Consider the following 22,712-nt stretch of genomic DNA (forward strand, 5'->3'; position numbering starts at 1 on the left):
TCACTGAAGACAGACACGCTGTTCGCATCACTAACCAGGAGTCGTGGGCAGCCAGCGAGCTCCACAGGAGCATCTGGGCTGCGGACGCTACCAATCACCCTTGTAACTTTAAGAGGAATGCATCCAATTTAGGAAACTAGGCGGCACCAGCCCTCCGCCCTCCCTCGGAGGTTGGCCCGGGAGGAGGCGAGGCAGTGGGTGAAAGACGACTTTGGCTTTTGCCCTCCCGCGGACTTTGTCCCTCCCCGATCGCCCAGCCCGGAGCAGCCGCTGCCCGAGCCAATGGCCGGGGACCGCCCCTGGCCCAGCCCCGCGGAAGGAACGGTTTCGGAGTTGTTTCTCTTTAATAGAGAAGCCCTGCCTCGCTCTGCCTTGGACTCCTTCCTTCTCTCTCTCTAGGGTTAGAGGGAGCCACCCTCCCCTTCCCCTTCTGCAGCTCAGGGAGTGATTGGTAAGCACCCCACATCCTCGCAGCAGCAGCAGCAGCAGCAGCAGCAGCAGCAGCAGCAGCGACCATGATAAAGCTCGTCCTGGACTGCCTCCTGCTCCTGCCCCTGCTGCTCATCTTCCTCCTGGAGTCTCTCCTCAAGTCCTTCATCCCCAAGAAGAGGAAGTCGGTGGCGGGAGAAGTCGTCCTGATTACGGGAGCCGGCCACGGCATCGGGAGGCTGACCGCCTATGAGTTTGCCAAGCTGAAAAGCAAGCTGGTGCTGTGGGACATCAATAAGGTAGTAAATCGTGTGGGGCTTTGCCCTTTCCCCCTCTCTGGTACCTGTAATCGGTGGGCATGTGTGCGTGCTGCAGGCGGCAAGCCCTGACAGCATGAGCTGTGAAGGAGGAGGTAGGGAAAAACTGCTATTGCCAAGTTATAGATAGGGGGTGAGGGGGGAGGGGGGAGGGAGACACGGATTAATGAATGTGTTTATGACCATGTGATACAGGGACCTGCTCATTTAACATGTAAATGTATCCTCACTGTTGCCCTGGAAGCAATTTGTGATTTCCTCCTCAACTTGATTTCACTGATCCCTCCGTCTTAATCACAGGGAAAAAGTAATAGTTTTAGCTAGTATAATAAACGAGTAAGAGGGTTGTACCTATTAAGGGAGAAAAAAAAAATCCTACTTGCAGTTAATTGAGATAAGAGGGTGTAAGATACCCAACAGAAAGCAACATTACTATGCCATAGTAATTTCCAAGAGTACTTTAAAAACAAAACAAAACACATTTTAGTTAAAAACAACAAAAAAGAAAAGCTTTAATGTCATTTTTATCAGAATAGGTATAGGCTTAAGGAAGAGAGGGGGACTTAGAATTTTACTTTTTTTTTTCTTCAAAAAAAATATGTTTTTGTTGATTTTTGAGAGGGAGAAGGAGAGAAGCAATGGATCTGCTGCCTCCTGCAAGCTCCCTACTGCAGATTGGCCCTTGGGCCTGCTGTGACCTCTTGGTTCATGGGAGGATGCTCAACCAACAGCCACAGGAGCCAGGGCTAGTGATTGATGTACAAAGAGGTTCCTGGAAGCACGCTGCCTGAAATGCCATACCTCACACATCGGTAACAATGATGTAAGCACGAATTTATGGGATGAGAAGTTAGATGATCGACATGGCCAACCCAGTGTGTGGTAATTGAGAGAGCAATCAACAAGTACTTCCTGAGTCTCTGCTGCCTAGATTTTAGGAACACAGGGCAAACAGGACACAGGGTCAGATGCCCTCGCTATAGTAAGGAAAATAGACATTAAATAATGACACATTCAATGAAAAATACAAACTAGGCCCAGCCTAGTCTGGTGCTGACAAGGAAGTGTTCTGGTAGGGTGGGGTCAGACTCATCTGACGTCTCTACTACTTCATTGATAATGTACCCAATACCCTGGGTAACGCCCCAGAGCAGGGTTCCGCAAACTCATCAATCAACAGAGCCAAATATCAACAGTACAACGATTGAAATCTCTTTTGAGAGCCAATTTTTTTAAAACTTAAACTTCTTCTAATGCCACTTCTTCAAAATAGACTCGCCCAGGCCGTGGTATTTTGTGGAAGAGCCACACTCACGTGGCTCATGAGCTGCCGTTTGCCGACCACTGCCCTAGAGCTTTAGGTTCCTTTTCTGAAAAATTGATGAAATAATAGTACTTACCTTAGAGGGCTGGAAGGATGACATCAGATATTGCACACAAAGCACAGGTTCTGGCCCTCAGTATATGCCAAATAGTGCACACTTACTGTGACATAATATGGACTCCTCTTGGCCTTGAACTTTATGACCCAGCATCACCAATCTCCTAATGCTTCCCCAGAGGGTCTTTCCCCCCCCCCCCTTTAAAAAAAAAGATATTTTATTGATCTTTTTACAGAGAGGAAGGGAGAGAGATAGAGAGCTAGAAACGTCGATGAGAGAGTAACATCGACCAGCTGCCTCTTGCACACCCCCTACTGGGGACGAGAGAGTAACATCGACCAGCTGCCTCTTGCACCCCCCCCACTGGGGACGTGTCCGCAACCAAGATATATGCCCTTGACCGGAATCGAACCCGGGACCTTTCAAGTCTGCAGGCCGACGCTCTATCCACTGAGCCAACCCTGTTTCGGCTTATCTTTCTCCTTCACTTACACTCTGTCTGGCGTGTCCTGCCCTCTCTTTGCATAGCTGCTTTGCTCAGGCTTAAGATCCACCTCGGGTACGTCCTCTTCTAGAATTGCACTATGACCCTTCTCTGTGTTCCTGTAACTCTTTGTAGATCTGTTAATAAACTTATCACAATATGTTAGTTTGAACCATATGAAACCGCCAATATCCAATCCTTTATTCTAAAACAAAAACAGTTTCACTCTGGTTGGCATGGTCCAGTGGTTAGAGCTTCGGCCCACCCACCAAAGGGTTTCGGGTTTGATTCCGGGGCAAGGGCAGGTACCTTATTTGCAGGTTCAATCCCCAGCCTGGATTGGACACGATGTGCCTCTCTCATATCCATGTTTCTCTCTCCCTCTTCTACTCTCTCTCCCTCCCTCCCCCTCTTCCTTCCACTCTCTAAAAATCAGTGTAAAAAAATATCCTTGAGTGAGGATTAATAAAATATATATATATATATATATATATATAAAATAACAATTCTGGATGGTCCTACACACACACACACACACACACACACACACACACACACACACACATATATATATATATATATATATATATATATATATATATATATTTTTTTTTTTTTTTTTTTTTTTCCCTCTTTCTACAACACTGAGCTCACTGAGGTTAGGACTCTGGCTCGTTCATATTTGTGTCCATAAGTTTCTTCTAAGCACCATGGATATGACCTACACATTAAAATGTTGGGGGGAATGAGTGAATGAATGATAGTTAACTCCTTATTTATTTTGTAGCCAGAAAATTGATGGCCATGAGTAACTTTTAGTGACAGAGAAGAAAAAAAAAAGCTTAGTGTTATTTTTTAAAGCCTAATCTGGAATATACTCTCATACCTATATACATTCCCAATGCAAAATTAATCATACAAAATTTTAAGATTTTTATCTTATTTTTCAAAGCTTGCTTTCAATTTCACTTCCAGCTAAAAGAAGCTCTGCAAAGCATTGTCAAAAATGTGTCAGTTGAATTCTTGCCCAATCCCTGTTCCAAGATTCTGACTCCCTTTAATGATTTTCAGCTGTTGTTATAGTTCGCTCACCATTATTGTGTTCCCCTGCCTCTTTGTTGCTTTTCCTAGCATGGCATTGAGGAAACAGCGGCTGAATGCAGGAAACTGGGTGCTCAGGCACATGCCTTTGTGGTAGACTGCAGCAACCGAGAAGATATTTACAGCTCGGCGAAGAAGGTGACATTTCACATTTGGTTGGAATCATCTTGTGTCAGGGCTGGGAGGGATTTTGGAGATGGCCCAGTCATGATGCAGACAAACTAACAGAAGTTGGTGATTTGCCCAAGGCTGTACAGCTAGCTAGTGGGCAGACCCAGAACTAAAGCCCAGAACTGAGGTTCCAGAATTTAATGTGTTCCAAAATCTTCCAGGCAGCTTGTTTAAAAGAGAGAGAAAAAAAAATAGGCACCCCAGAAATTTTCTTTCAGTGAGTGGGTCAAGAGCTGCGCCCAGGAATTTGCATGTTTAGTATCCTTGCACCCACACCTCCCCATCTGATTTTGATGCAGGTAAATCCTAGGATGACGCAGCAGAATCACTAACAGTCTTCTGAACTCCGGTCAAAGAACTGAGTTAGGAAGATAAGATTACGGCTTATCAGGCTTTGAGCATAGACATATCTATTTCTATAAAGCAGTATCTGCCTAATCTATACATAACTGAGCTGTGCTATATATATATATAATGGTGTTTCTTCTGAACACATTCATGAATAAGCTTGTTAACTAAATGTGGTAACAGTAGGAAGGCCAGTAGAATTATCTGGGCAAATTCCTTAAAATAGACCTTCCTGGACCTCACCCCTGGATATTCTGATTCAGTACAGTATAAAGATTCTGATTCTGCCAAGACTTGAGAATCTCTGGAATTTTAGTTTTGAGAACATCTTAACTTCTATTTTAAAGTATAGTCTTTTATTTCTAATTGATGCCTCTGTTGTTGGTGAGGCCTTTGCTAGGTCAGTAGAGTCGGTAGACATTACCCAGGCTAGTGGTGGGAAGTGGCCTTCAGGAAAGGGCGTAAGATCAAGGCCTTTGGGTAAGAAACATCTGCATTCCTCACCATAACTAGTTTACTTACGTTAATAATGATTTTCCTTCATGGAGATGAGGTAATCTTCCAGTTAATACTGGCTTTATCACCTTGGGCAAATTACCCAGCCTCTTTGTGCCTAACTTTCCTCAGTTATAAAATGGGGATCACAGCAGTCCCTACCTCATAGGGCTGTGGTGAGGATTAAATGAATTAATGATGTGAAGTTATTAGAACAATACCTGGTGCTCAGTAGTCACGTGGTAAGGATTACTTGTTAGTGTTATACTGTTGCCAGGGGAAATGGGGGCCTGCTTGGGATATTCGGTCTCCTAGGGTGAGCCCTGGGGAGTGTATGAAGCTGTTACTTCCTGGTGAAACAAGCAGGCTTATGGCCCATATCAGCTCGCTGGCTTATTGGGCTGAATAATGTTCTGATCCCTTTTGCTCCTTACCTTTATGAACATCCAGGTACTCCTGCTAACAATAATAGAAACATAACAAAATCTATGTAATTTTGTTATCAGCCAATATTAAGGGGATTTAATAGTGTTACTTAATCTAAATGGAACACACTCATTTCCAGACTCATTTGAGGATAGGCTTTTCTGGGAAAGATAACTTTATTATTTGAAACCATTCCATGTTATTTTAAGCATAGTGTTTTCACAGAAATTGTTCTAAGATAAACTGTGTGCTTGAACAGAGTATGCACAATAGCAAATGATTACCAGATATTTTGAAGCAGCTATTTTGATGAGGCTGTTTTGATATCAGGACACTTTTATGTCACCTAAATAATAAAGCTCTTGGCTCTCATTATTATTAATTAATAATTATTAATAAATATTAATTAATTATTATTCTTTCATTATTAAGAAAGTAGAAACCCAGTGCATGAAATTCGTGCACTCAGGGAGTTGGTAGTGTCTCTCAGCCCAGCCTGTGCCCTCTCGCAGTCCAGGAGCCCTCAGGGGATGTGTGACTGACAGCTTAGGCCCACTCCCATGCATGCCTAAGATGGCAGTCAGACATCCTTATTGCTGTCATGGAGGTGGAAGAGGCTGCACTCGCCAGCCATGAACCAGGCTTCTGGTTGAGTGGTACTACCACTGTGGGAGCACACTGACCACCAGGGGACAGCTCCTGCATTGAGCGTCTGCCCTCTGGTGGTCAGTATGCATTATAGCAACCTGTTCATTCCGCCATTCAATTTGCATATTAGCCTTTTATTATATAGGATGTTTAAATCAACATTCTCATTCTGGGGAAAGACAATGGGTGATGATGGGGAGGATGACAGAAGGGCCAGAGGGTCTGAGCAAAACTTTGGCAATATGAAACAATAATTTTTATATATTTTATTTATTTATTTATTTATTTATTAGTAATTTATATTTTGAGTCATGGTAATTTGGAAGCATTACAGCAGCTTCATAAATTCAATCACAGGAAAGGTGCTGTTTTTCTCAATGTAGGGGCATTATTCTAAACAACAATTTTCCTATTGTGCTAGAGATGTGGATATAGGAACAAAAATGTGTTGATTAAGGACCAAAATAACTTACCTTGACTCTAATAATTTAATACAACCTGATGAAAGCGTGACTGAGGAACTGATTTCCTTCTGGGATGGTGAGGGGCCTCCCCCTCGTGACTTCCCCTCTGTTTGAGGTCTGCGATGTGTCCTGATCTCTGAGGTCAGTAAATCTGGGAGAGCCCCAACTCCATGTGACCTTTAGTCACCATGTGACCTTTGGCAAGAAAGTGAGCCATTCTGGGTTTCATGTTTCTCATGAAAATGAGCATACTAAGAGTTGCTATCTCAAAGAATCATGTGAGAGTTCAAGGAGATAGTGAAGTTCTGTAAAATGCATGGCAATTACATATGTGAAAGCTTTTAATAGGCTAGTTGCCACCTGCCCCTCAGTCCCCCAAGACACCGCAGAGTTATCTAAATAATGATAGCTCTGTTAACAGAGGCTTGCTTTTGTTCGGAACACAATGTATAACAAAATGCATTGCTGCCCTAGAGTTCTACCCACCCAGCAGCCTGAAATATAGAATAAGATACTCCTGCATTGCTAGCCCTTCAGTCTACTGCAACTTCATGGAGAAAGGTTGGGGAGCAAGAGAATGGAGTACCATCAAAATAAGTAGAGGATGTAGGTTAGTTTAATGGTGTCATCGGTTTTACATAGTTCCTCATAATAGTCCCTGCACTTGCCAATTAATTAACCTTTTTTCCCCTTACCTTTGAAAGTAGTATTTTCAAAATAAAGGTGCTTATTTGTCACGAGTTACGTTTTTGTTAGCCACATGCCTCCTGAGCTATAATCGATAGAGCAAAGTCAAGAGACTAAATTGCAAAAGAAAATGTACACACAGAGTTATTTTGAAATTAATTACCTAAGATTAAAAAGTTCTCTTTTTTTTTTTTCATGTTGGCACATAGATTCAAAATTATATTCCCCCCCACACACACACAGCTAATAAAAAAAATACACACTTTCAAAAGTAATCATTGCATGCAAACCTACCTGCATACTTCTTAATTATACAGATATTTTTCTTGTTTTTAAAGGTGAAGACAGAAGTTGGAGATGTTAGTATTCTGGTAAATAACGCCGGTGTGGTCTATACAGCCGATCTGTTTGCTACACAAGACCCTCAAATTGAAAAGACTTTTGAGGTTAATGTACTTGCACATTTCTGGGTAAGTATGATTTCTTTCAGTCTTCTTGTAAAACTTGAAGATTAAATTTTAAGTGAAGCTTTCATTAGATATAAGGACATATCAACTCAATGCTAAAGTTTTTGCTAGGTACCGGGGATAATATACAAAAAGATCATTTTTCTTCTTTTAAAATATATTTTTATTGACTTCAGAGAGGAAGAGAGAGAGAAACATCCATGATGAGAGAGGATCATTGATTGGCTGCCTCCTGCATGCCCTCTACTGGGGATCGAGCCCACAACCCTGGCATGTGCCCCTGGCCGGAATCAAATCTGCGACCCTTTAGTCCTCAGGCTGATGCTCTATCCACTGAGCAAAATTGGCTGGGGCTAGATCATTTTTCTTTTTGCTACAATCAAATTTCATCAGGTATTTTTCCTTCCCCCTTAAAAAATATTAATAATAATAAATAAATAGTAATAAACCTCAGGTGGTATTTATGTTTTCATTCTAAGCTAGATTCTCATGTCTCTGTCTGTTTAAAGATGAAGAAGAGATTAGGGATACTCTGAGTTATCTTCAGTGGTTCTATAAAAGGGGAACTCTTGCTTTTTGTAGTCTAATGAGACCCAGGCCTCCCATTATATCCTGGCTCCAAATGCAAACTTTATTATGAAAATCACCATTCAAGGTCTTAAATACACACACATACAAAGTTTCTGAGGAGTCTACTGCCCAAATAGTCAGTTTCTTCAAGGGACCCTGAATGTTTGGGATGAGTAATCTCAAAAGAATATTGGAGTTATTTGGTAAAAAATGCAGTATTATGTCATGTTAACATTCCCAAGTTGTTGATACCTATCTGCATTTTTATGACTTAGGAATTTGCTTATCTTTCTGCCTCTTTTGAAATGTAAGATTTTGTCTTACCTGTTTCTGAATCCCCATCACATAATAGGCGCTCAGGAAATATTGTGTGGGTCCTTCAGTGATGATTGGAAGACTGCTTTTCACTTCAATATTTTTATGGCAAACTCTTTCCTAACAATTTCACATTAAGATAGAATATATCATTAACAAAAGGTGGTGGACTAGTGGACATAAGTTGTTTGCAATTTAAATGAGATGGATTCTTAAAGTTTTCAGTACCCATGGTTTACCTTAATTTTCCTACCCAATTGCCTTAGGTTGCCACATTTGGCAATTAATGTAGGTATTTTAATTTTTGTCAGGAACAATGTTAACAGAATGTATCTTTGTTTCAAAATATTTCCCATGGGTCTGCAAATCAGAGATAATTTTTTTCCCCTGTTTTATAATAACTACTTCTAGACTACCAAGGCATTTCTTCCAGCTATGATGAGGAATAATCATGGCCACATTGTCACTGTGGCTTCAGCAGCTGGGCACACTACAGTTCCCTTTTTAATGGCTTATTGGTAAGTGAACATGTGTGTTTTCATTGGTTGCTATGCTTAGCTTTGTTGCACAATCTCTTGTGTAACAACATTATCAACTATTAATCCCCCCTACTCTGTTGACCACTCTAGAGGTGGCTACAGAGAAATTACCCAATTAGAAGCCAACTGCTTCAAAATTTTTTTTTTATCTCTTTTAGTAGCAAGAGATTATAAAATAAGAGCAATACCATGAACAGAACTTAATATTTATAATTTTAGCCCTGGCCGGTGTAAATAAGTAGTTAGAGTGTCCGCCCAAGCATCAAAGGGTCTCGGGTTCCATTCCCAGGCAGAGGCACGTGGCTGGGTTGCAGGTTGATCCCCAGCTTGGTCAGGGAGTGTATGGGAGCTACTAACTGATGTGATTCTGTCAACATCATGCTTCTTTCTCTCCCCGCCCACCTCTCTCCCTCCCTCTCTCTCTTTCTCCCGCTCTCTCTCTTTCTCTCTCTCTCTCTCTCTCACTCACTCACTTTCTTCTCTTCCTACCTTTCACTCTCTCTCTTTTTTTAAAATATATTTTTATTGATTTTTTTACAGAGAGGAAGGGAGAGGGATAGAGAGTTTGAAACATTGATGAGAGAGAAACATCGATCAGCTGCCTCCTGCACACTCCCTACTGGGGATGTGCCCACAACCAAGGTACATGCCCTTGACCGGAATCGAACCTGGGACCTTTCAGTGGGCAGGCCGACACTCTGAGCCAAACCAGCCAGGGCTTTCAGTCTCTCTCTCTCTCTCTCTCTCAAAAAAAAAAAAAAAAAAAAAAAAGGAAAAAATGTCATTGGGTGAGGCTTAACAACAAAAATATGAATACGTAAGTTTGCAAAGATATATACCAATCCATTTATCTAACCACACCTACAGAGTGGTTATTCTCAGGTAATGGCAATAAAAGTGATTTTTATTTTATTCTTTTTGTTTTCTTTTTTCCTTTCTGACCATTTATTTGTTTTATAATAGTTTTAAAAATAAATATAATCATGGATTGAGTTGTGGGGTTTTTTGTTGTTATTGTTTTTTAAGATGAAATAATTGCTGAAGCAGTCATAGAACAGATCTATAGTCCTTGCCTCTTTCGAAGTAAATTTAAGTTAGGAGATTGGCCGCTACCATCAAAGGCTAGCACAGTTTTACATGGCTAGCACATGACATGCCACTGCCCTGCCAAATTCCGTCTTCGTCCCAGCTAATTAGAGAACATAACAGGGCCATCAGTCCTGTTGGGCTTCCTCCTTCCCTTGCCACAGTGAACATCGTAGTTCTTCTGATTCTGAGTTGGTTCTACCACTGAGGTTTGCAGAGAAAGTCAAGCGAGAATGTGCTTTGTGTGTGAGAAAGAGATTTATCATGGTGACTGGTGATGGTCTGTCAACAGAAGGAAAGGTCCTTCTCAGGTATTGTCGGAGCTGGAACAACATACCCAGCTGTGCAGATTGTGTGCTGCACAATTCTAGGGGACGCTGCTCGCATTCAGGTCATTTTACATGTGAATGATTTTCCAGATGTGTAGGCAGTAAAATAGCTTGAGGAGAGAAGTGGCCTTTTCAAATTCACACAGAGGCGGCATTTGGGGTGCAGCTACACAGGTGGTGTGTACACATGCAGCTTTGGGACAGACCCGTGCTGTGCTCGCCCTCCCAGGACTCCCGGGTGGACCCTCGGCTCTCACTGGCCTGAGCTGCAGCCTGTGATCCTTACTGACCACAGTTATCTAAAATTCAGCTGGCTCTGGTTTTTGCTCAATATCAGATCAATGGCAGAGCTTGCACAGAGACGGAGGACTTCACCAAGCAGAATACAATGTTTATCAGCTGTTGTTATCACCGATTGGGCGGTTAAACTGAGATGCTGCTTTTAAAAACATAAACTGAAGTATAACATACACCTATCAAAATGCAGAAATCATGAATGTACCGCTCAATAAGTTACTTCAAGGTGGACTCAGCTATTTAACCTCCATGCAGGTCAAAATCAGAACTTTACAGAAGTGCCTCTTCCCAATCACCAATTCCTCTTTCCTTCCCAGAGGAAATGCCTATATTGACTTGTTATACCATTGATTATTTTGCCTATTTTTGATCTTTATATGCATGGAAGCCCACTATGGTTGTAACACTTATTCATGTTGTTGTTAGTAGCTGTAGTTTAATCACTTTCATGCCCATCTAGTATTGCATCATATAAGTAAACAGTTATTTATTATCCTCCCACTGTTGATGGACATTTGCATTGTTTACAGGCATGATTACTATGAGTAATGATGTTTAAAATCTTGACTTAATCACTTAACTAACCTTATGTGATCTTTGGCAAGCTACTCAACTTATATATGCGTCATTTTCCTCATCCATAGCAACTAATTAACTCATCAGGATGCTATAAAGTTTAAATCATGTAATGTCATGCACTTAGCATAGTGTCTGGAATTCTGCAAGTGTTCGATAGCAGGAGGATACCTATTGATTTTCTGTGTCATGACATTGGCACTCTTTGTTTACACACCTTTCAGTTTAGCTTCCACAATGCTTTGTCCTAGTGGAATGAATCATATATGCTCTGCTCCTATTTGTTAGAATGAAATCAGAGGGGACCCAGAATTACCTGTTTTAGGCTCTGTAATTCAGCCTTCAGCTATCATTATCCTGAGTTGCTGCAGCCATGGCAAAAGAATCTATTACGACTCTAATCACCTATTAGAAAACGAGTCAATTTCTTTTGGATTTATAGTTCAACATTTTTAACAATTAATGTGTAAAAAGGCAAGATGGAAAAACTGAATTCATGATGAGAGAGGCTAGTCCTTTGATTGTGTTCCCTTGCTGCTTACTAAGTATTTTGTCCAAAGGTGTCTCGATTTTTAAAAAGAAAGCAATTTAGTGCCACAAAACTCTGGCTAATACATCTTGTCAATTCAAATAGCCAATTTGTAAGCATGAAAGTTAGCGGTATGGCAAGACAAGGTAAGACTGAGTTCTGATCTTAGCTTGTAATGAAATGTTATTTAAAAAAATAATTTGGGCAGGCACCGGTTTGGCTCAGTGGATAGAGCATCGGCCTGCAGACTGAAAGGTCCCGGGTTCGATTCCGGTCAAGGGCATGTACCTTGGTTGCGGGCACACCTCCAGTAGAGGGTGTGCAAGAGGCAGCTGGTCGATGATTCTCTCTCATCGATGTTTCTAACTCTCTATCCCTCTCTCTTCCTCTCTGTGAAAAATCAATAAAATATATTTTAAAAATAATAATAATAATAATAATAATTTGGAATAAGAAATATTAGTTCAGATTGCTAAGAATAAGAAATGTAATATACTGTTACAAAGTGCAGGAAAAAAAAAAACGCACTCAAAGGTTCAAAACCATAAAATTATTTTAACACATTCAAGATCATTAACTTTGAGTTTTAATATATTCCTGCATTCTTGATTCACTTAAAAAAATTAGAAAATACATTTCAGGAAAAGAAAAAAGAAAATTTACTGATAATTTCACCATGCAGGAAAGAAAAAACCTTGGTAAGCATTTGTTAGAATTTTTAGGGCACTTTTTTTATTTATTTAAAATATATTTTTATTGATTTTAGAGAAAGGAAGGGAGAGAGAGATAGAAGCATCAACGAGAGAGAATCTCTGATTGGCTGCCTCCTGATTGCCCCCTATTGGGTATCGTAGCTTGAAACCTGGGCTTGTGTCCTGACCAGGAATCAGACGGAAATGTCCTGGTTCACAGGTCAACACTCAACCTCTGAGCACACTGGCCCAGTTAGGGCATTTTACATGCAGATATATATAGTCATTCCTTGAAAAAAAAAAATCTATGTACATGATCTTGCTTTTTTAAAAAATTTAAAATAAGCTTTTTGCCTGTTAATAAATGTATATGTGCTACATCATTTTCAATTTCTGCATGGTATGCAACTGTTTTTCTCTCACATCTCTCTATCTCTTTTTCTTTGTTCTCCCTTCCCTCCCTCCCTCCCTCCCATTTCCTCTCTAAAATTCAATAAATTTAAAGAGAACTTTCCACAACTTTGTATTTCCCAAAGCACGGGTTAATGTATAAGAATTTAGAGCTACTTTATATAATTGCTAATCCATATAGATTTCTAGAAGAATAATCTATCTGATAATGCCACTGAACTTTGCACACTTTAAATTGGTTAAAATTTCAAATTTTGTTACATATATTTTTCACATAGTTTTTTTTTTAAATGAATGTTATATTCTAATAACTATTGAATTGTACACTTTAAATGAGTCTATATAGTATGTGAATTTATATCTCAATAAAATTGTTTTTCTAAACACCTAACTGGAATCATAATACCCACTTAAAATATGGTTAATGTCTTTTCTCTTTCCAAATATGCTCTGATGGAAAACTGAAGATTATTATATAATGGGGAAATAATTTAGACCAGGGGTTAGGAAAGGCCTCTTTGAGGAAGTCAAGCTGAGACTTAAAGGAAGAAAAGAATTTATGCAGGGAATTTTTCCAATGAATTTCATGAACATATTAAACAGTGAGTAGCCTATAGTGCCATTCAATTTTATGGGAACAGCAACAACAAAAGAAGCACCCTACCAATATCCCTAACAAAACATTTAAATCTCCTCAGATGTCACTGATAAATAAATGATGTTGGGGTGCAGTCAGTACTTCCTTTTTTATTATTATTATTATTTTATTTCAGAGAGGAGGGGAGAAGGAGAGACAGAAACATCAGTGATGGGAGTGAATCATTGATCAGCTGCTTCCTGCATGCCCCCAACTGGAGACTGAGCCCTCAAAAAGGGGCATGTACTCTGACCAGGAATGGAACTGCGACCTTCTGGTTCCTAGGTCAATGCTCAAGCACTGAGCCACACCTGCCAGGCCTGTCAGTGCTTCTTAGACTTGAATGTGCCTCGGTTGCTCCAAGGATCTTCTGAATGCAGGTTCTGTGTCAGCAGGTCTGGGCTGGGTGTTTTTGAGATCCCAGTGCTGCCCACACTTCTCAGCAGGGGGCCACACTTACCTAAGGAAAACAGATTTCCGAATTAAACAGAAGCAGCAGTTTCCTTGAATTATTTTGCAACCTCTCTCTGTGTATTTTCAGCTCCAGCAAGTTTGCTGCTGTGGGATTCCACAGAGCTTTGACTGACGAACTGGCGGCCTTGGGAAGAACTGGAGTCAAAACCTCATGTCTCTGCCCTAATTTCATAAACACCGGCTTCATCAAAAACCCAAGCACCAGGTAAGCTGAGACAGAAATGGAGATAAAAGGGTTGGCGATTACGTGAGAATGAGCCACTCTGTGGGGTTTCTTAAGTATTTTAATCCTTTAAATACCTGGTATTCAATGTCCTTCACTCATCTCAATTTCAGCTTCTGTAGATTGTGTGAAAACAGGTATAGAGACAGAGAGGGAGAGAATGTATACAAGTGTTCATATGAATGACCCAGGTGAACCTGCTAATCCTCCCCTTTTTCTTCCCCTAAGCCAGTGTTTCCCAAAGTGTGGTACGTGTACCCCCAGGGATTCGGGAAGAGTTTGGTGGGGGTACGAGTTGCACCGGAGTTTGGTGGGGATATGCACTGAACCGTGCTTAGCTGCACCTAATTCTATGTTCTCATGAGTACGAGGGGTACTCAGTGTTATAAAAATTATAGAAGGGGTACACATATGTCAAAAGTTTGGGAAACACTGCTCTAAGCAATGGTTCTTAGACATAAGTAGGCACACATTTCTATGAGTGCTTGGGAACCGTGTAGAGGACCCACCCGCAGGGATGCTGAATTTTATTTGGTTTGGTTGGGACGGGATAGTTAGTATTATAATTGGGTTGGGGACTTGGAACTGTGTATGTTTAACAAGCGTCACAGGCCATTCTGATGGAGATGATGAGGCCCACACTGTGAAAAACACTTTCCTTTGCTAATCTAGAGCTAATCTACCAGATTGAGTACCAGACCGTGATGTTTCCTTGGTTAAAAAGTAAAATTGTAAGGATCTGCTCTAAAGTTGATTTTAATGTTTCCTGTTTTTGGGAATAGCTTTAATGTTTTTGTAAACATAATGTATACTTTTTAAAAATTCCAGCAAACAGGAATGTACAAATAAGAAAGTTTTGTTTTAAAATTTCTTAAAATCTTCTATCCAGTTGAAACTACTCAACATTTCGATGAACATCCTTCTAATCTAGACATTTTCCTATGCACAGATTAAATGTCTAAATTGTATGTAACTAGCATAATATTACACACGCGATTCTAGAAACAGTAAGTAAACTGCTCACTTCCCTCAGCATGATGTTTATAGATAGTACTGTATTAAAAACTTCGAAGTTGGATCTTACTGTTCCCACCACAAAAAAGAAATAATAATTATGTGGCATGACATAATTATGCTCATGCTGTGGTGATAATCATACTGCAATATGTAACTATATCAAATCAACACGTAGTACGCCTCAAACTTACACCGTGTGATGTTTCAATTATGTCTCAATAAAAATTAATTAAAATAGTTCACTAAAACTGAAAGGCGGTGTCAAAGGAAGAGGCATCATACCCAAGGATAGGATTTGCCAATTTCCTCCATTATTTTCAGAATTTAAGTACTAAAATAATATATTTGAGCCAAGTTTCCCTCACTTGGACTGTCTTTCAGCAGTTAAAAACAGACAGCAGATATTTAAAAATTATAATTGGATTTTTTCCCCCTCACCCCCAGAACAGGGCTGCACGAGGCTGAGAATTGAATGTGCCTCTCAGTTGCCCCACAGATCTTCTGAATGCGGTTTGGTGTCAGTAGATCTGGGCTGGAGTGCCCTCTTCTGGCAAAGCTCCACTAGTACAATCTTCTATAACAAAAGGCTAATATGCAAATTGAACGAACCTGGGCACGACCAGTGGCCTTGATGCACACTGACCACCAGGGGGCAGATGTTCAATGTAGGAGCTGCCCCCTGGTGGTCAGAACACCAGAAGCTGAGCTCATGACTGGTGAGCGCAGTGGCAGTGGCGGGAGCCTCTCCCACCTCCAAGGCAGTGCTGAGGATGTTCGACTGCTGGCTTAGGCCTGCCCCCCTAAGCCGTCTGTCGGACATCCCCTGCGGGCTCCCAGACTGTCAGAGGGTGCAGGCCAAACTGAGGGACCCCCTTCCCAAGTTCACGAATGTTGTGCACCAGGCCTCTAGTCTATACTAATAAAAGGCTAATATGCTAATTAGACCAGATAGACCAGATGTCTTCTAGATGTTGCAGTGACTGCAAGGGCTGAGGAAGGCTGGTGGCTGGCAGTGGCAGTGGCAGCAGCAGCAGGGTGATGGAAGTGGTGCCTTCCCCTGATCGCCCCGGCGCCTTCCAAAGAGGGATGCCAGACTGCTGCTTAGGCCTGCTCCCCTGTGATAGAAACATCAGGGATGAAAGAGAATCATTGATAGGCTGCTTCCTGCATGCCCCTACTGTGGATCAAACCCACAACCTCCTGGTTCATAGATCAAAGCTCAACCATTGAGCCACACTGGCTGGGTATAATACTACTTTTCTTATTTGTCCCGTCTTTACTGCATATGTAATCTCTCTGAACGACCCATTCTGTATTTGTTCATAAGGAATCTCATCCAATTCTTTTTGTCTCACTTCTCTTAACTAATCACAAAATTTAACATCTGCCTCCACAAAATGTTAGTCACCCAGTTTGGTGACATTGGAAAATTTGAGAAGTTTATTTACTTATGTATCTTTTTATCTAAATCATTAGTAAGATGTTAAAAACTCAGGACCAAGTCTTGTGCAACTCCATCCATCCTGAGTGCATTTATTCTAACACCCAGATAATAAAGGTCACTTTTTAGGGATTGCATGCTACTCAGTAGAACATATACCAGGGTGATTGATTAAACAGTGAAGATATAACATGGAACTAAGTAACAACACCGGAAATGAAACAAAGACCTAATAGAGTGGTGAAGTCAGATCATCAAAGCCATATTAGCATTTCATATAGACATCAAGAACCTAAAACCAGACACATTCCTGTATTTTAATTCCATGACACTTTAGAATTTATTCACTAAAACATCTTAGTATATAATTGCACTTGCATAGTGGTGTCTAACTTCTTTCCCAAAGCTTCTGAAGATTTAAAAGAGAATTTATCAGTCTTAATCTAGCTAAATTATTTTTTGAGTTTTAGTTATGTTTATACTCCTCATTTGCATAGTAGGGAGTATGGTCTCTCCTTCATAGGGTGTTATGAAATTTCAAAGAGATAACCTGTGAGAAATGCTTAGCACGGTGGGCCGTACATACTAAACACCATGTAAATGGTTGTTGTCATTAGTGCCAAAGCAGCTACTATCTTGGAATACTTAGGATGGGCTAGATTTGTTTAGCACTATATTAAAACGGAAGCCTCCGTGAAATGATTTGCTTCTGATTTCAGTTTGGGACCCACCCTGGAACCTGAGGAGGTGGTGAGCAAGCTGATGAAGGGAGTTCTGACTGAGCAGAAGATGATTTTTGTTCCATCTACGGTAAAGCTTTTAACTGTGGTGGAGAGGTAAGCAATGTTTGCCAGCATTATGAATATTCATCCTACATGTTTTTACTCAGATTTATGACTACATCTTTGTACAATGAAATGGAATTAAGTTAACAAAAATGATAGGTTTAAAGGATCCATTAATTTTTAAACTACATTTGTTAATGATTGAAGCGAGATTAGTATAGCAATTGGGTAAATGAGCTGAATAATTTCCACAGGTTTTTAAATGTTTTTAAAGAAATTTATTTAAATTTTTATATATTTATTTTTTTAATATTTTGGAAGTCTTATAAATGAATAAATATGAAGAAAGACCGTTTTTAAACATTAGTACATAATGGAATGATAGGACAATGATATTGGAGAAAGCCATAAGTTACATTTTATATATTCATTTAAATATACAGCAGATAGAGGGTAGGGAGATATGGGGGAGATAAGAGATCAACCGAAGGACTTGTATGCATGCATATAAGCATAACCAATGGACGCAAAACTCTAGGGAGGGAGGGCATGTATGGGAGTGGGGGGTGGCAATGGTAAAATATGTACACATATAATACCTTAATTAAAAAAATGAAAAGAAATAAATAAATATACAGCAGATAATCATTGAGCTCTCATTTTGTGCGAAATCATACTGAAGCACAGGCATTGCTAAGTGATTGTAGAGGTCCTCGAGCCTTGCTACCTCAGATGTGGTCCACGGGCCAACAGCATCTGCAGACCTGGGAGCTTGTTAGAAATGCAGACTCTCCTGATCTCCCGGATCAGAATTTGCACTTTAATAAGATCCACAGGTGATCTGTGTGCATATTCTGATTTAGGAGCATTTCTTTAGACCATTAGCTCTCAACTTTGGTGCACATTGGAATTCACCTGGGAGTTTTAAACATGCTAGTGCCTGAGGCCTACTCCCCAAGATGCTGAGTTCATTGGTCTGGTGTGGCCTGGTGTCTGAGAGATGACTCTAATGCAGCCTCAGGATTGGAAAGCACTGGTTTAAAGAATGCCTCCTCCTAACACATGGTCTCGTCACTCACCTGGGAAAGCTGTGTGCCGGAGAGGCTGGTCAGGCAATGAGGGGAAGCGGAAGAGGCGCCTAAGGTTAAAAACAAAACAAAACTCTTCCTGTTCCTAGAATCTAGCTTCTCCCTCATGGTAGGGTATTGGGACCACTGGGGAAGTCAGTTTAAAAAATAGATTCCTGCCCTGGTCGGTGCCCCAGAAGGTCACTGGTTCGATTCTGGTCAGGGCACGTGCCCAGCTTGTGGGCTCGGTCTCCAGTAGATGACGTGCAGAAGGCTGCCGATGGATGTTTCTCTCCTCTCTCTCTAAAATAAAATTTAAAATATCATATATATTTAAAAAATAGCTTCCTCACCTCTTGAGATTTTAATATAGGAAGTTTGAGTTGGGACCCAGAAATCTTTATTTTAACAGGCAATTGCCACAAGTAGTTGGTTCAAAGGTCATACTTTGAGAACTACAGACCTAGAGACTGAGAAAAATGTAAGAGACCAAAAGCATTAGGACAGATGCCGGGTTTTTAGCGCCTTCTGCTCAGGGACTATGGTTGAACATACTTTAGAGGTTTCGGCAGTAAAGCCGGAGCATCTTCTTGGTGGGTAAACAAGTTAAAGCCTCTGAGGTGTTAGCATTCGATTTGTCTCATCACCGAAGCAGGCACTCAGTGATTACAATGCTTTAGAATATAACTCTGTGAGGGAAGGAATTTGGCCTGTTTTCCTCACTGTATCCTCTGCACTTGGAAGAATGGATAGACACATTCCAGCATCAGAATGTTTGCTGGTTGAATAAGTTAATTCTGTTTCCTAAACCTTTAACACAGAGACTCAAGGTTTGTGCTCTGGAGTTAGGCGAAGCTGTGTGTGTGTGACTTGCTTGCAACATGAACATGGATGAGTTGTCTAACTTTTTGAAGTTCATTTTCTCCATCTGCCACATGGAGACAACATTAAGACTTATAGGGCTATGAGGAATAAATAAAATAAGGCATTTAAAGTATTTAGTACCCCATAAATACTCAATAAATGTTATCTATCACCGTTACTATTATAACTAAAGGCTGGGTGCAACGAATTTGTGCCTTGGGGGTGAGGGGGAGTCCCCTTAGCCCAGCCTGCACCCTATCTAATCCAGGATCCCTCAGGGAATGTCTTAACTGCTGGTTTAGGCTCGATCCCCCTGACTAAACTGGCAGTCAGACATCCTCTCACAATCCAGGACTACTGGCTCCTAACTGCTCACCTGCCTGCCTGCCCGATCATCCCTAACTACCCCCCCCTGCTGACCTGGTCACCCAACTGCCCCCCCTGCCAGCCTAGTTGCCCCCAACTGTCACCCCAGCCACTGGCCTGGTAGCCCCTAACTGCCCCCCCCCATCAACCTGGTCACATCTTACTGCCCCTCTTGCTGGCCTTGTTGCCCTAACTGATCTCTCTACCAGTCTGGTCACCCCTTACTGTCCCCCTGCCAACCTGGTGACCCCAACTGCCCCTCCCACTGCCAGCCTGGTGGCCCCCAACTGCCCCCACTGTGGGTCTGGTTGCCCCACATAGCCTGCTGCTCCATCATTCGGTTGCCCCTCACTAACCCCCCCCCCCACCCCACCAGCCTAGTTGCCCCAGGCAGCCTGTTCAGTCTTTTGTTCGGTTGCAATAGTCACTTAGGCTTTTATAGATATAGATTACCACTGTTACCATTGCCTGATTTTCTTCTATGAATGTTCAGTGCTCAATTTCCAAACTGTATTTGAATGCCCGCCAGGCAGATGTCTGTATATAGTTACACTAACTTACATAGTCTATTTAGTTTCTCTCAGACTCATTGGAATGTGACCTTTTCCTCAATATCCTTAACTATGGAGTGGGGAGAAAAAAATTAGTCCTACTAGATGTCTATCACTGTGTGTAAGGCATTTTATATTAACACATTGAATCTTCAAGTAACTCTGAGGGGTAGGTGTTAATTTTTTCATTTCATGTGAGGAATTTGAACTCAAAAATTAAAATAACTTGTTCAGCATTATGCTGAAAACCAAGTATGTTGTCTGCATTTTATTGAGCAGTTCTACTTCCCCAGGCTCTTAATGGGCCATTTTGATAATATACTAGATTATAAAGTATAAAATTATTTCTTATTCTCACTTCTTTTCCAATGTCAGGTGTGTGTGTGTGTGGGGGGGGGGGTAATAAAGCCTTTAGCATCTCAACTATTGAGTTCTATACACCTCATTTCACATATCTTTTGAAAAATGTAGAGTATATTTATTTATTTTTATTATTATTTTTTTAGTATATTTATTTTTAAAAACAAATATTTCAAGTCACTTCTGCTCTAAAGAATTAAACCTTTCTTTTCCTTATGAAAATAAAGTGGATTTACTTGGAAAGAACATATAGTAGTGACTATGTGTTAAAATCTTAATCTTGTTTAAAATGAACATGGACATGATGCATGACAAATACAAGTATTTTAAGAGAAGATATCTTAAAAATGCACTTGATATTAATTTCCTAATTATATTTATAAATCTTTCTTTTAGGATGTTTCCTGAGCGTTTCCTGTCAATTTTAAAACGGAAGATCGATGTTAAGTTTGATGCAGTTATTGGATATAAAAGTAAAGGAGAATAAGTGCTTGGTTTTTTGAAAATTGATTTAACCAGGTTTAAGTTGATTTCATCCAACGTTAATCAGAATTTTAATGTTTGGACTTCTGCTTTTCTTATCTTTTTTTTTTTTTCAATATCACCTTTTGAGGCTCTGGCGGTCCTCATTTATTATCACTGTTTTTAGCTGAAAGCTAATTTTATATAATACAAAGAGATAAATATCTGAGCAATTACCTTGTGGGAAATGGAGGAAAAGAATAAAAGCAGTTTTACAATAATTTCTGGTTGTGTGGCTCATCTGAAGGCTTTGCAAACTTTGTACTATAAATGTTTAAGATATATTTTTATTTTTAATTATACTTAAATTTTATATAATTCACATATTTCTTTTCCCTATTGTATATAAAGTGGAAATCTCAAGCTCTTTAAATATAATGAAGGACTATATCTAGTAGCATTGCACAAGGAATTTTTATGTGATATAAGAAATGTTCAAACATTTTGTCCTACACATCACCACTGTTTCTTGAGAAGTACCTCATAGTTCAGTGACAAACACTTCAGCACAGGGAAACCAGAAGTGGACACATGTTGCAAATAAATAAAATAAAATAAAAAACATCATTGGGATTTCAGGGAGATAAATGTAAGAATGTACGCATAAGTGACAGTAATAATAAATGGATCAAACTTAAAGTTGTGGTGTTTCCATCTTTGTGTTTTGAATAAAACACGGCTTAATCTTCAGCTGAAAGGGAAATGGATTATGTACTCAAAGGTCTTGGGGTTTTTTTCGTTTTGTTTTTTGTATCTGGAAATATCTCAGATGTGAGACTCAGTGAGATGTATAAGTTCAGACTTATAAATTGAAAAAATAATAGGTTTGTTGGATTTCTATTTAAAAATATTTTCAAGACTGTGTTAGACACATGAAGTAAAGAATATGCATGTGACGTAAAGAACTTTGTTCTTAGATCAGAAAGTTCATACTCAGGAAACCTAAACCTGAGTAACCGACCCCTGTGAAACGTAGCAAATGAACCACATTTAGGTTCAGACACTTCATGGTAAAAGATTTTTATCCATTTTATAAGCAGGAATTAATATTTATTCAACATGTGTCAGGTGTTACCTTAAACACTTGACTTATTGAACAAGTAATATCAATGCCACTGCAGATTCTAAGGGCCATATGACAGTCTAAGGAAAGTTATTTTTTAGATTCTAGACCATACAAGATAATTTCAGAATGTGTCATTCCTACATAAATGTCTTCTTTTTGTCCATCAACTACTTTCCTCTAATATAGAGAATCAAAATATAATTACTGTTGGACTATTTTCTTTTTTTTAAAAAAATATATATTTTATTGATATTTTACAGAGAGGAAGGGAGAGAGATAGAGAGCTAGAAACGTTGATGAGAAACATCGACCAGCTGCCTCTTGCACACCCCCTACTGGGGATGTGCCCACGACCAATGTACATACATGTCCTTGACCGGAATTGAACCTGGGACCTTTCAGTCCACAGACCGACGCTCTACCACTGAGCCAAACCAGCTTTGGCTGTTGGACTATTTTCAACATTTAGTTGAAATAAAGACACATCTCAGTAAAAATGCCTGATTTCCAAATCTTCATTACGTTTGAATATTGTGACTTCGATTCCTCTCCATACATTTGTCGTACTGTAGTAGC

At 40.1% G+C, this 22,712-nt stretch overlaps 1 protein-coding gene across 1 annotated transcript; it reads left to right on the top strand.

Moving 5' to 3' along the window:
- The first annotated feature begins 272 nt into the window (after positions 1 to 272).
- On the top strand, positions 273 to 21,760 carry HSD17B11 (hydroxysteroid 17-beta dehydrogenase 11). The gene is made up of 7 exons (XM_036457119.2): positions 273 to 728; positions 3,744 to 3,851; positions 7,291 to 7,422; positions 8,716 to 8,822; positions 13,942 to 14,079; positions 17,275 to 17,391; positions 20,945 to 21,760. The coding sequence occupies exons 1-7, from the start codon at positions 516 to 518 to the stop codon at positions 21,033 to 21,035; spliced, it is 906 nt and encodes a 301-aa protein (XP_036313012.1). The 5' UTR covers positions 273 to 515; the 3' UTR covers positions 21,036 to 21,760.
- The last annotated feature ends 952 nt before the right edge of the window (positions 21,761 to 22,712 follow it).

This window comes from Pipistrellus kuhlii, unplaced genomic scaffold (assembly GCF_014108245.1).
Source record: "Pipistrellus kuhlii isolate mPipKuh1 unplaced genomic scaffold, mPipKuh1.p scaffold_m20_p_1, whole genome shotgun sequence".
Classification (NCBI taxonomy): domain Eukaryota; kingdom Metazoa; phylum Chordata; class Mammalia; order Chiroptera; family Vespertilionidae; genus Pipistrellus; species Pipistrellus kuhlii.

Excerpts from the sequence above, each read along its gene's own strand:
- HSD17B11 (XM_036457119.2), top strand. The coding sequence starts at position 516 with ATGATAAAGCTCGTCCTGGACTGCCTCCTGCTCCTGCCCCTGCTGCTC. Across the intron at positions 729-3,743 it reads TGCTGTGGGACATCAATAAG|CATGGCATTGAGGAAACAGC; the intron begins GTAGTAAATCGT and ends TGCTTTTCCTAG. Across the intron at positions 3,852-7,290 it reads TTTACAGCTCGGCGAAGAAG|GTGAAGACAGAAGTTGGAGA; the intron begins GTGACATTTCAC and ends TTGTTTTTAAAG.